General features: G+C 39.2%; 1 protein-coding gene across 2 annotated transcripts in view; it reads left to right on the top strand.

Annotated features, from left to right (window-relative positions):
• PDE4B (phosphodiesterase 4B) overlaps positions 1-12,843 on the top strand; it is a 650,415-nt gene that overhangs the window by 624,499 nt on the left and 13,073 nt on the right. For both annotated transcript variants that reach the window (XM_055585558.1, XM_055585557.1), the window contains one exon: positions 6,924-7,017. In XM_055585558.1, the coding sequence (XP_055441533.1) occupies positions 6,924-7,017 (94 nt within the window). The remainder of the gene's footprint in view (positions 1-6,923; positions 7,018-12,843) is intronic.

Raw genomic sequence — 12,843 nt, 5'->3', positions numbered from 1 at the left:
TGTGGATTATGATGTTACTGTACAGTTAAGAGAATCTCTCAATTCTAATATGTTTAAATGTTTTTCTTTCTGATCTGGCACATGGACAGTAAGAACGATTTAGCTATATTCCTTGGAGCCTCAGGGATTTACTCCAGGTATTAATACAGCAGTATGTATGCTAGAATGCCCAATCATGGAATTGTCAACTTAAAAAAAAAAAAAGCACAACATGAAAGATGTGAGTTAAGTTTTATTTGACACTAAATGCGGACCGCACCCAGGGAGACAGTACTTCAGATAGCTCTGGGAAACTGCTTCAAAGAAGCAGCCGGAAAGGTCAGGATATATATATGATTTTGGTGAAGGGGGAATACATGCAATTGAGCACATATTTTTCTGGAAAGTTTCTGCTTATTCCAAGAAGTTTTCTGCTAGTCACAAGAAGCAGTCCTCACTATGAAGGATTTTGGTGCTTTTATAGATATGAGGAGATACAAGAATTGGGCTCATAAAATCAGCTCCTAAAAATCTTTAACCATCTGAAGACCTGTCCTGCCAAGCTTCCCCTAAGCACAGAGTGCCTCATTTCTGCTGTCACCCTGAACTCCCTTTAGGGGGTATTGAAGGTCACCAGCTGCGGCAGCATGTGATTTAATCCTGTAGAGGTAGATGGCAAGTGCCAATTTGTAGTTGACAGAACTATATAGTCTCTAGTTAAGTAGATATTAATGGACAATGGCAGATTATTCCTTTCTTAACCCCATTACCAACTCACTCAGTTCAATTCCATTTGCCTCTTAAATAGGACAAACATGTCATCAAAGAAATTGGACAGCAAGTTTCAAACAGCTAATAGAGTTCATAGGGAAAGACTAAAGGACCCAAGAGATGAGATGCACATTGTCAGATAATCTGAAATGCTAAGAACTGTGAAAACTGTGAGTTTATAAAGGGTTTTAGAAAAAGTACGCTGTATTCCCATTTTTATTGTTGTTTTTTAAATCAGATTTTGCAAAGAAAAGTGTAAGTGTTTAGGAATCAGGTCCTTCATTTCTTTGGGTCTTCTTCATTTTTTCTCATGTAAAATTAGGAATATGGAAGATGCAATTTTTTTTTTAATCAAAAAGAACCTGAGAAATTCACCATTTTACAACTACAGGAATTGAGCACCAAGAATTTCATTCATCTTTACCCAAGATCATACATCTGGCCAGTGCCAGAACTAAAAGACGAGCTCATCTTACTTCCATTTCTTGCTAAACTGGGCCACCACGGTTTCAACTTCCTTCTGCTGCTACTAGCATTCTGTGATTTCAGGCAGAATGTTAAGCCTCTTCACTTTTCCCGATGCCCGGGAATTCTTATTAAGTTATGACTAACAAAGTGTAAAATATGAGTCAAAATTTAGTCCCTAATAAAGTCATTGTGACTTTAATGACTTTGGCAGTTGTTTCATACTGCAAAAACAGGAAGATCTCACACAATAAGGCGCCTGTCTCACAGATGGGCTCCTGCGCAGACGGCCACCCACAAGGGTGACTTCGGGGGCTGTCTTCCTCTCCAGAGAACCTTTTTTTCATCTGTACAATTTCATCTACTTAATCTTAAGGTTGTCAATGAGAGCAAAGTACCTGGTTTATCTAGTCTTTGATAGGCTGAAGAGTATTTTTGATCACTAAAAACTCACTCTTAAGTGATTTCTAGGTCCCCCTAACAAGCTCAGATTAGTTTTAAAAGTAACCCTCTTATATGCTTGATACTAGCCTCTTGTATTATTACTCTTCTAGATGGTTTTATACTCAGAAATATAGAATTACCAAGTTTTAGAACAGGGATGAATTTCTGAGATCATTCTAATCCTGCCTTCCTGTGTGATCAATTTAAGAACTATTCAAGAGAGTTTCTAACCTGCCTGTAGATCTGTACACAAAGTCCAGACTAGTCCTCCGATGAGAAATATAGTAAAATGATGAAGTGTTCCATCCCTTAAGGAGAAATTGGCTTGGAAACAAATATTCTTTGTATGTAGCATTGAAGCTAAAGAAAAATTGAAGCCATAAAACCAAATGTTTACATCAAGTGTTAACTGAATTTCAGCTTTTGCTTGTCTATATATTTTAAATAACTTCCCATTATAAAGCCATCCTACTCAAAAAAAAAAATTCATGTATGATTTTACAGAGATGGTATATACTAGGCAAACAATATCGAATCATTTAAATTGAGAATGCTATCTTTTTCTTTTCCCAAAAATATCACTGTAATCTCTGGCAGTGTTCATGAATCTAGCGTTGGGTGTAAACTTAAGGAAGCATTGGAGGAATTTGGATTACTAAGGGTTCATTCACAAACTTTGCTTGTCTGTGTTGAAAAGAGGCTTTGCCATTTCCTCTGGGACCTTATTTCTAGGTGAGCTCTAACAGGGTTTTCTTGTGAAGGCAGATTCTTAACAGAATAGGATCTGTGTACCTTAAGTTGTAGAGACACATTTATCTTTGAAATAGTGTGCTTCTGTTTGTGGATTTCTCTATTCCATTTGTTAAAGTAAATAATGTCTAATTCCCTTTCAATCTTGTAGCTCCTGGGGCCACAGTGTCCCTAAGGAACTATTTATCTTCTTATCTGGACTGAACAACCAACTTGATAAGGAGACAGGGAGACTCCAAGGGTCTTGGGATATAAAACTCTGGAGGGAGAATAACCACTTCTCTTCCTTTGTTGGTGACTTGTTCTTAAGGACTGAAGCATTTCCGATTTGGGTTGTTTTTCTCAGTAATGTTAAGAGAGTTTTGTTTTCTGGGAAATTTTGGTTGCTGGTAAACCAAGCTGCTGTCCAGACTGTAGGAGGCAGCCACAAAATGCATCATAGACTCTTGACAGGTTTGGGCTGAGATCCTAAAATCATGCATCACTCTCATTTTGTATAAAGAGCTAAGGTGACTTCACCAGACTGCTATCTGTTATCAAGAGCTCAGAATGAAAATCTAGATTCATCTACTATATCATAGCTGCCTCTGGCTCAACAGAAACAACTCCCATCTGGGAATCAGATGCTGAAAATCCCACTAAGCTAAGCTCCCTAACTCTCTTCCCAGCCTAAACCCCAAACATAAGCTATTCCGTTCCTTGGTGTGTCTCATCACGCAGTCCAGCTTTTATCATACTCTGCATTACTAGAATGTAAAAGATACCCCCTGTCTGCTCCTCCGTGGCAATGTCTGCCTTAATTTGTACCCAGCTCAATATAAATGGGCCATTCATAAATGCTTTTTGATGAGAGCAGTGATTGCCTTTAGTCAAACCCTTCCTTAGGAAGGAGAAAAACCAAAGACTATTGCTAAGCAATATTTAAAGGACATGGTCAGTTTCTGAGTGACCTCCATCCGCATACTTCATCATGTTGCATGTTTTATGTTTGCCTTAAGATGACATTGGGTTTTGGTGGCACCGTCATGCCCTTAGCAAAATGCTCATGTTGCTTGTTGTTTAGTCACTAAGTCTTGTCCAATTCTTTTGTGACCCCATGGACTGTATCCTGCCAGGCTCCTCTATACATGGGATTTCCCAGGCAAGAATATTGGAGTGGATGGCCATTTCCTTCTCCAAGAGATCTTCCAGACAAGGGACCCAACCTGTATCTCCTGCACTGGAGGTGGATTCTTTCCCTGCACTGAGCCACCAGGGAAGCCCTAAAGGCTCATTGAAGAACTAATTTAGGCATGAGAAGGAGAAAGGCAGTTTTCACCTGTTACTTACATGAGTTCCCTGACCCTTCTGTGAGCTCTGCAAGAAAGGTGAGGAGTCTGGTTTATTCTCAGCTCTATATCTTAGAGCCACCTCCCTGTTCCCATGCTGGGACTGATTGACACTGTATAGCAACAGGATCCTCTGGCAATGAGAGGAAATAGGAAAAACATAAGAAGCAAAGTCTTTCCTAGTCTATTATGATTGAATTTCTACCTGCTCTTATATTCTGAACTGAGGGGCCAATTTGGCCAATAAAGAGTTGGCCCCACCCTCACCTGACAGTTAACTGCGGTGGTTAAGGAAGAGGCCCTAATATATCTGATTATTTCTACTAGGGTGAAAATGATTAAAAGCATGAAAAGTGTTTTTTGTTTGTTTGTTTGGAGGAGTTTTTGTTTTTGTGTTTTTACTGCTATATCCTCAATGTGTTGCTTGGCATGTCTCGGGTGTCCATCAAATATTTATAAAATACATGGGATGAAACAACATTATTCAACTAGTATGAACCTGACTGATGCCAAGATCTTCTGAAGTTTTTTTCCAAGAGATTAAAGGAACCAAAATGAAGATGACTGCGTGAATGTTGCGTTTGGCTAAGTCTAGCGCATAGACATAATTAAAGATATCATCTGTCTCTATGTTTTCTACAAGATATTTTTTGCAATGCTCCTAGTAAAGTTTGTTTCTTTGCCAAAATTCAGCTGATCCATCAGAGCACAGAAACCTGTCTTTTTCAGTTTCTAATTCTTTAGTGTAAGTGCCTATCTTTTGAGAACTGAAAATGAGAGGCTATTATGATTGAGTAGTTATGTCTTAAAAAATAAAGAACTTGGAACTTACACCTGGAAGTTCTGATTCACCTGGAGTTCAAATTGCAGAGTGGTTCAATAAGTAAAACACACTAGCTCAGATGATTAATTCAGAGATTTCTGGTGAGTGTCACTAACATTTGTATCATGAGAGGGAAGACCCAAACATCCACCAGCAGGGTTCCCCAGAAAGAGGGTGATGGTACATGCCTCTTTGAGGACAGTTCCTAGAGCGGTGAGCCAGAGGACCACAATACTGACTTGCATTGGCTTCACCTCGAAAAGCTTGGTATCCTGGGCACAGGTAGTGGTGTGAAGTGGGCCTGGATGCTTGACGTGAAGCCATGGCCAGTGCAGGATGCTCATTTGAAAGGGGAATGCCTCACAGGAAAGAGAGCCAATTGCAATTGCGTGCAGGGGCTGTTGCCATGGTGCTTCGCTGTTCCTTTAACATGCTGTACTTGAACTGGAAGTCCAGGGGTAGGGTAATGGAGGAGGGAGGAGGGGAGTAGGATGGCTTGGGTGGGGAATTCCACTGCAGAGCTCTAGTCTCTGACTTTCTTCATGCCTGTGATCTTTCTAAAGCTGACAAGGTAAGAGAGAGAGAGCAAGAAAGAGACACTATAGGAAAGAATTCCTCAACATGCTCCATATTGCAAAAACAAAACAAAATAAAGATTAATTTAACTCTTAAATATTTTTTTCATGAATTAGAAGATGTAACACTGAAATACCGAAACAGCACAGTCATTTATAACCCTGAATAATTCTCCATTCATGCAGCAAATGATAGCTTGTATTTCCTAACACACTCCAGATCCTAAATGGAAAGGTTAAATGTGTTTAATTCATTTGTCGAATGCAGTCTCATGTGCATATTAATGAGCTGATGGAGGACAGAGAATTGCATTCTGTGTACGAAGAACTTTTAAAATTAAATAGATTAATTCCCAATCATTTCATTGTGAAAGAAGTCTAAATGCCCTGGCCTGCCATTGGTGTGCAAAAAATCCCCCGAAAAGCTAGCTTAAAAAAATATTCTTGTATTCTGAAAGCCTAATTTGAAAAACAGCCACAGTTTTAACTTTTTCAATGTTCAGAAAATAATAAAACACACCATCACCTGGAAACCCTTAAATCAGCTTAGCTCTGTGCAAAGGCTGTGTCTGCGATATCCGGATCTCCGCAGTGGAGAGGGTTAAAAACACCTAGATGAAATGGGGGAGGGTACAGACTTCGGATTCCTTAAATATTCATGGGGCTTCCTCCATTTTAATCTTCTCCTTTTAAAAAGATGGCTGTGTTTCCCAGCCTGGTATCCCCTCAGGAAAGAAGAATTGTTCCTTCCTTGCAGAGTTCAGCTGAGCAGGACTAATCTAGAGTGGAAACCCCTTCGGCCACCAGGACTATTCATAATTCATAAGTGTTGCAAACCAGCCAGCTGAATGCATTTGGACAGGCTCTTGCTCCTTCGTGCAATTCCTGATTTCATTACTCTCTCTGCCAGGAAAGAAGCAGGGAGCACAGGCGAAGATGGGCTTTGTTTGGATTAGGAAATGCCCTAAATTTTGGAGGCTTTGTCTTTCATAAGTTTTGATTATTTCACCACTGAATCTGCAAGGCTTTCCCGATCCTGTTGGGGACTGCTCTCAGAACTGTGAATTCTTTCAAAGGGATTTGTGGATTGTGGCAAGGATTGCTTTCCAAAATGCCTGAGGCAAACTATTTGTTATCTGTATCTTGGGGTTACATCAAGGTGGGTTAATTTGATTCCATTATCTTTGGTAGCATGTGAAACCTTTACAGCTGTATGTTTTCTGTGTAGTAGAAAAGCCTCTGTAATGATTTATCTGTGTTATCACTTATCCTGCTGAGGCGGCTTATTGTGAAGTAAGGACATGTTATATTACATTGTATTTAAATAGACTGTGCTGTATTTTAACCCTGTTCGTTTTACTCATCTCTGTTTTTAAAGGATGCTTATCTTTTCTTCTGTTTTCCCTTAAATTTTTCACATTTAATCGCCTCTTACTGTATAGGTTATTAAATTATATTTTAGAGTTAATTTTCAATAAATATATTTTAAAATGTGGTTACATTTTTAAGTGAAATTATCTTAACTTCTATTAAAATTCCTTTTCCTATGTTTACATCTTCAAAAGAAATCAGATGTTAATTCTAAGACATCCTGAGAAAACCTCTTTTTTCTAAGGTGACGTTGGAACAATTTCACATTAAGGGGATATTGTATTTTGTAGAAACAGAGTTATTTATCTAATGACATCTACTTACCCAGTCTCTTGGTTCTTAATAAAGTTGGAAGCATCTAAAATAATAATTTGCCATTTTTTGGGTGGTTAATACATCTTTGTTCTTTATAAACAGTTCAAAAGAATGCTGAACCGGGAGCTGACACACCTTTCAGAAATGAGCCGATCAGGGAACCAGGTGTCTGAATACATTTCAAATACTTTCTTAGGTAAGATATTCACCAAGAAAACTGTTCCACAACTGAATATTTTTTAGTATTAATTTCTGCAACCTATCTGGGAATTTTACTATGTGAGTTTGGAATTGGGTTAAGTCACAGAAAAGCAAATCCATTTAAAATAAGAACTGAAGACAACCTTTAAGGTAAAAAAAAGAAAGAAAGAAAAGAAAGCAAGAAGGTTTTGTTTTAAAAAATGAATTAAAATATCCATCAAAGAGAGAAGGTTATTATGGGCTAGTTGAATTTATACAGACCTCAGGTCACTCTTTATCTACCCACCCACCTTGGCCTCTGTCAAGACCTCTGAAAGGGTGGGAGTGGGGCTGTGATCATCCAGACCTTAGGGACAGTTCCAGTTGGCTCCTCTGATGTGGTATTCTTTCACTTCTTCCAGTAACTGGGCTTTGAGCAAAAGGTAATTTGACCCATGATAACAGGCTTTGGAAACTATTTGACTATTGCTTTGCTAAGGTGTTTCTTAAAGATAAATTGGAAGAGGGCAGAAAGAATCATCACCTCTCTGAAAGAGGTGGCCTTCTGCAAGCAGCATGCTTATCTCCCTGATTTCATACTTACCTTTTATCCTCTGCCTTCACATTGCTAGTATTTAAAACATGGCACTGACAGGAAGGGTTTGCAGCCATGCCTAGTGACTACTGTCATGCATCCTGTTTGATTACTAGGAATTTCTAATCTTGTGTTTAAAGCCATTCCATTGCATATTTTTCTTATATCAGGCCTGCAGGATCTGCCAATCTGTACTTCAAAGTGAATGGGTAGCATTTAGACTCTGATCCTGTTGACTTTCAATTACCACTGCACTATGCTTGTTTAGCAGAATTCCATTTTCCAGGGAAATGACCTATTCTTACAGTTGAACATTACACCTCTCTTTTTGGCATTGCTACATATCCCTACATCAATGAACATTTGCCTGGACATCTTATGGAAACACATACCTCTTCTGGTTTTATTTTTAAAAAAACATTTCTATTTCCCTAACACCAAAGAAGTTCCTGCTATCAGCAGATCAATCTTCGATCAGCCTAGTACAAAGCTCACAGCACTTCTCTGTGGCCAGTGGGCACTGACGTGATTGACAAGTGCCTTTCCAACTATTTCCAGTATGGGGGTATCTGCAGCACCTGGTTTTCCTCCAGCAGCAGTTACAACAACCTTTGTCAGAGAACAAAGAAAAGATTTTTTCATGTAGCCTAGTTCCAAGAGGAGCTAGAATCTAATCGAACAGAAAGCATTATATACTCATCCTTATCTTCTCCATTATTCCCACTTTATTCCTTTGAAGACAGGCATCTTCTCTTGTCCATTTTAAATATGCTCTGCTCTGTGAAACACCCAATCATTTTTCATAACCTAGGGGCCGTTTTAAGGACATTTTACAGGTTAATGACTATGGTAAAGAAGAATAAAATCAGTAGGTGCAAGAACTCATTTTTGTTTTTGTAAACATTGCATGTTAAGATACCAAGGCTTGCCTGTCTTCTCAAAAGAGACTCTCAGCACTGGAGTAAAGCTGCAGGAAGTCTCTGAGCCTGTCATCACCCAAGGTTGCACCTAAGCAGTCCTCTTTACTTGTCGCCTCTTTCACTAATGGCTTGCCAAGGACCATAAGAATATTTTAGTATACCAATTATTCTTATTTTAGCATCGAAGGCTATCAAGTGAGAAAGCTGAGAAAATAATAAAAATGAGTTCTCAGTCTCAACACTGCATCTCAAGAACTAAGAACTGTCAATTTTGTGGAATATTTCATTTGCTATTGAGGTGTATCTCTTGAGGAAAGCCTATCATCTGGCTTCTCATTATTCCAAAATTAAATTATCAAGAGCAGGTTGTTTGAGGAAGGCTGTTAGAATCTCAGTCCATACACACCTAGCATTTGGAGGGTGTTGAGTGTGAGCGTGTGTGTGTATACATTTGTATACATGAATATATGCATGTATGAGGTAGACCTGATCAAACTAGACAGACGGATAAAAATTTTAAATATTCTTCAGAAAATTTAGGGAGAAAAAAGTCCATCATATAAGCAAAAGATTCATCAGCTACCTCAGTTGTAAAAAGGGAATACTGGAGTAGATGGCATCCTCAGTCCATTCCAGCTCTAACTTTCTGTGACTCGGGTATGGACGGAGTTTATCATCTTACTAAGACAAACCTGGCAACCCAGACTCTCTGGAATGGATTGTAGGCTTATAGTTTGATAATATTCAAAAGCCAACAAACAAATCTTGTTTCCAAATAGCAAGTGCAAGACATGGAACTCTACTTTCTGTCCTGTGAGCACTGTGGGTATTCCTGGAGGACTATGAAGTCTTCTTCATAAAATGTCAGATCTGAAAGGGACTTTAATGGCTTCATCTAGTGTCCTTATTTTCCAAGAAAGAGAACTGAGGAACAGAAGGCAACTTAGCTTGACCAAATTAATTTGTTGGCTAAAATGTTCCAGAGTCAGAATTAGGACTTTGCTCTCTTGACTCCTAAATCTAAATACCTGTCTATTTACTGAGATGACTGAGGATGTCATCTACTCCAGTATTCCCATTTTACAACTGAGGTAGCTGATGAATCTAAATCTAAATACTTCTTTGGGAAAGAAGGCTATTAGGCTGTCAGAACATATAGAAGAAAATCGCCTTTAAGTAATAGATGTATTCTTTGGGGAAAAGTCTTTGGGAATCAGGATTGTTGTACCTAACAATAAAGCATTTTATTAACAACTTCCAGTAATATAAAAGGCTCTTAGAGCACAGCTCCAAGAGTATAAAATGATAAGACCTTATTGATTACAGTTAAACTTGAAGAGCAATATCACAATAAGAGTCATTGAAAGTTACAATATGTCATCCAGGACGGAGGGAAATCCCCCATTGCAGGGCTCTGTGAAACTTGTGTTGTTTCATTTAAGAGGATGGTATTCAGATGGACAGCCTGAAAGGCAGGTGAGAAACCATCAATGCAGACACTCTGTGATGGTGATATAGGATAATGGGCTCAAGTTGCTGGTACAGGAGGAAGTAAGGACTCAGGGGGAAGGAGCATAGATTAAAGCAAGATCTTTAGATGTGATATTACAATTTAGTTAGTATTGCTACAAACAGAGCAAAGTCACCCCTTTAGATCCCCGACTTATTGTCGGGGGATTGAAAATCTTTCCTACATCTTGAAAATCTTGAAAAAGAATTTAGGAATTTTGCAGGATTAAATGCTGCAACCTAGCCAAGAAAGCACCTCCAATGATGTCATTATCAGAGTTTTGATGTGACCATTTCTTGCTTCTGTTTATTTCCTTATTTATTTTGTACAGTTCCACTGTTTCCCTATTGTAGTCTGATCATTCTATAAACGTAAATTCACAAAGTGTGTATTATGATTCTTTGAGTGTATGTTTCAGGTTATTTCCATATGGCGCTGGCTAAGCATTTAACAGAGGAAATTCAGAGTAGGGAAACCCATCAGTTGTTCCAATGCCTGCATAGGGAAACACCCATTAATGTCAAAATGGCATTCTCTGCAGGTAATGGGTTTCTTATTTATTGTAACATCCCAGAGTAGTGGTTTGGCTCAATGACTCCCTGTTGCAGGGAATCTTTAATTAAACACAGAGAAAAGCTGCTAGTTTCACTACAGATTTTTGTGTCTGCATTGGCACAGAAGAATCCAACAGCTTCTTTAACCAGAATGGTAAAGAATGACATTAGGAGAGGCAGGGGCTATAGTGGCCTTTTAGCAAAAGTAATCATTATTAGGAGTGAGGTGACAGGGAGAAAAGTAAATTCAAAAATAATGCCGTATATAGTTTTGTGCCAAAGACTGAGAGACCAGAAAGAGATTTTAACGGGAACCTTAAGGGGCCTGGGTTCTATGCTATTAAATCACTGTCTGGAACAAGGTAATTGCAAAATAAATATCTGTTGAATAAATTGCCCTTTGAGCTTGGGAAAGTTGCTGACTTCATCTGAAAAATGAGTGTGTGGGATTATGATTGGTTCCCAAACCTGGCTCTGACCATCAGAGTCACTTGGGCAGCTTTTTTTTAAAAAATTGGTTCAGTAGGACTGGGTGGGGCTCATAAGTCTGTATTTTTCTAAAGTTCCCTGGGTGATGCTGAACCATGCTGGAAACCCCTAAACTAATCAAGATGACCACTAAAATTCTTCCCTAAAGTAGAGTCATAGGCTGATGAATCGAGGAGGTGGGGGACACCCAGAGACAGCACTGAGATTCCAGGGATAGAGAAAACCCTTGCTCCAGCCCTGCAGCCAGGTGCCCAGGGTCCAGAACAGCTGCTTCCGCGTCTGTCTCTGGGCTCGCTTTGCTTTGATGAGTTGTCCACAGGGTCCTGTGAGCAGGCGGAGGTCTCTAGGGAGAACATGTGACTATGCCATCAGCTGCCAGAGTTGAGAGTAAATCATCTAGATCCCGGCAGGCCATCTGGAAACGTGTCATTTTCAAATGGGGAAGTTGTCTTTGGATTCATTTTCGCTGAAACAAGTAGAGATAAATGTAGGAACTTTTGGAAGCTGCATTAACTCTTTCAGCCACAGGGTCTCATTTAGTTCAGTGACGTAGCTGTTGAGTACTTTAATAAATGATAGCCTTGGTGCACCCACAGGCATATCTGTGGCCTGAGAGAGTTGATGTGTTTTGAAGAAGAACTCTCAGGATCCATCCATCCCCCTGTGAAGTGAAATAGAATATTTGATTGCTGATGTTTTAATCTCATGATATAGAAGAAAGAGCTTCTGAGCACGTAGATATGTTTCTCTCACTAACCCCGCTGCTGCTGCTGCTGCTAAGTCGCTTCACTCATGTCCGACTCTGTACGACCCCATAGACGGCAGCCCACCAGGCTCCCCCGTCCCTGGGATTCTCCAGGCAAGAACACGGGAGTGGGTTGCCATTTCCTTCTCCAATGTATGAAAGTGAAAAGTGAAAAGGAAGTCGCTAAGTTGTGTCCGACTCTCAGTGACCCCATGGACTGCAGCCTACCAGGCCCCTCCATCCATAGGATTTTCCAGGCAAGAGTACTGGAGTGGGGTGCCATTGCCTTCTCCGCTCACTAACCCTAGCTCTCCTATTATCTTGTTGTAGCAGAATTTTTTAAAAGATTAAATGAGATGATTATAAATATTTAATATGCATATTTTAATAAATGTAATGCCTGTTACAAATGAGAGGCATTGTTATTATTTATTCATGGGATTCATAGATGCAAGGTATGAAATAATACTGAAAGTATAGTCTTTGTCTAAACCTCAAATGGTAATAAACCAAAGCTTTAAAGTAATCACTCAAAGATTATAAACCATTCATTTTCCTAATATATATGCCACTCATCTAAACTGAACCTAGCTACAGTTATATGGATCTTTTAAATTAAAAAAATAAATACAAATATAATAAAGTGAACAAAACATAAAGCCTGTTTTTATTAACCTGGGCTTGGCTACATGAACATTTTTGATTATATACACAGACAAGTTATTCATTTTAATGAGAAATTTACATATAAATGTTGATGTCACACCTTGAAAATGTATGAGTGTAATTCCCCCAAATCACCCTACAAACGGAAGACCTGGGATTGAGTTCCAACTGCCATTCTTGAACAAGTGATTTAGCTCCTCTGGACCTCAGTTGGCTGCTTTAGAGATTAAATCACCTATCACAGGACTGTCCTGGAGGTCAACTGAGATAATGCTAGGACAGCCCTTCCTAAGGTGTGCTATCCATGACAGACCATTAGAAGTTGTTTTGAATATTGTAATGGGTTTTCACTGGCACACAGGG

This window comes from Bubalus kerabau, chromosome 6 (genome assembly GCF_029407905.1).
Source record: "Bubalus kerabau isolate K-KA32 ecotype Philippines breed swamp buffalo chromosome 6, PCC_UOA_SB_1v2, whole genome shotgun sequence".
NCBI classification, from domain to species: domain Eukaryota; kingdom Metazoa; phylum Chordata; class Mammalia; order Artiodactyla; family Bovidae; genus Bubalus; species Bubalus kerabau.
Note: the sequence above shows the minus strand (reverse complement) of the source record. Positions and strands in the feature narration are given on the sequence as shown.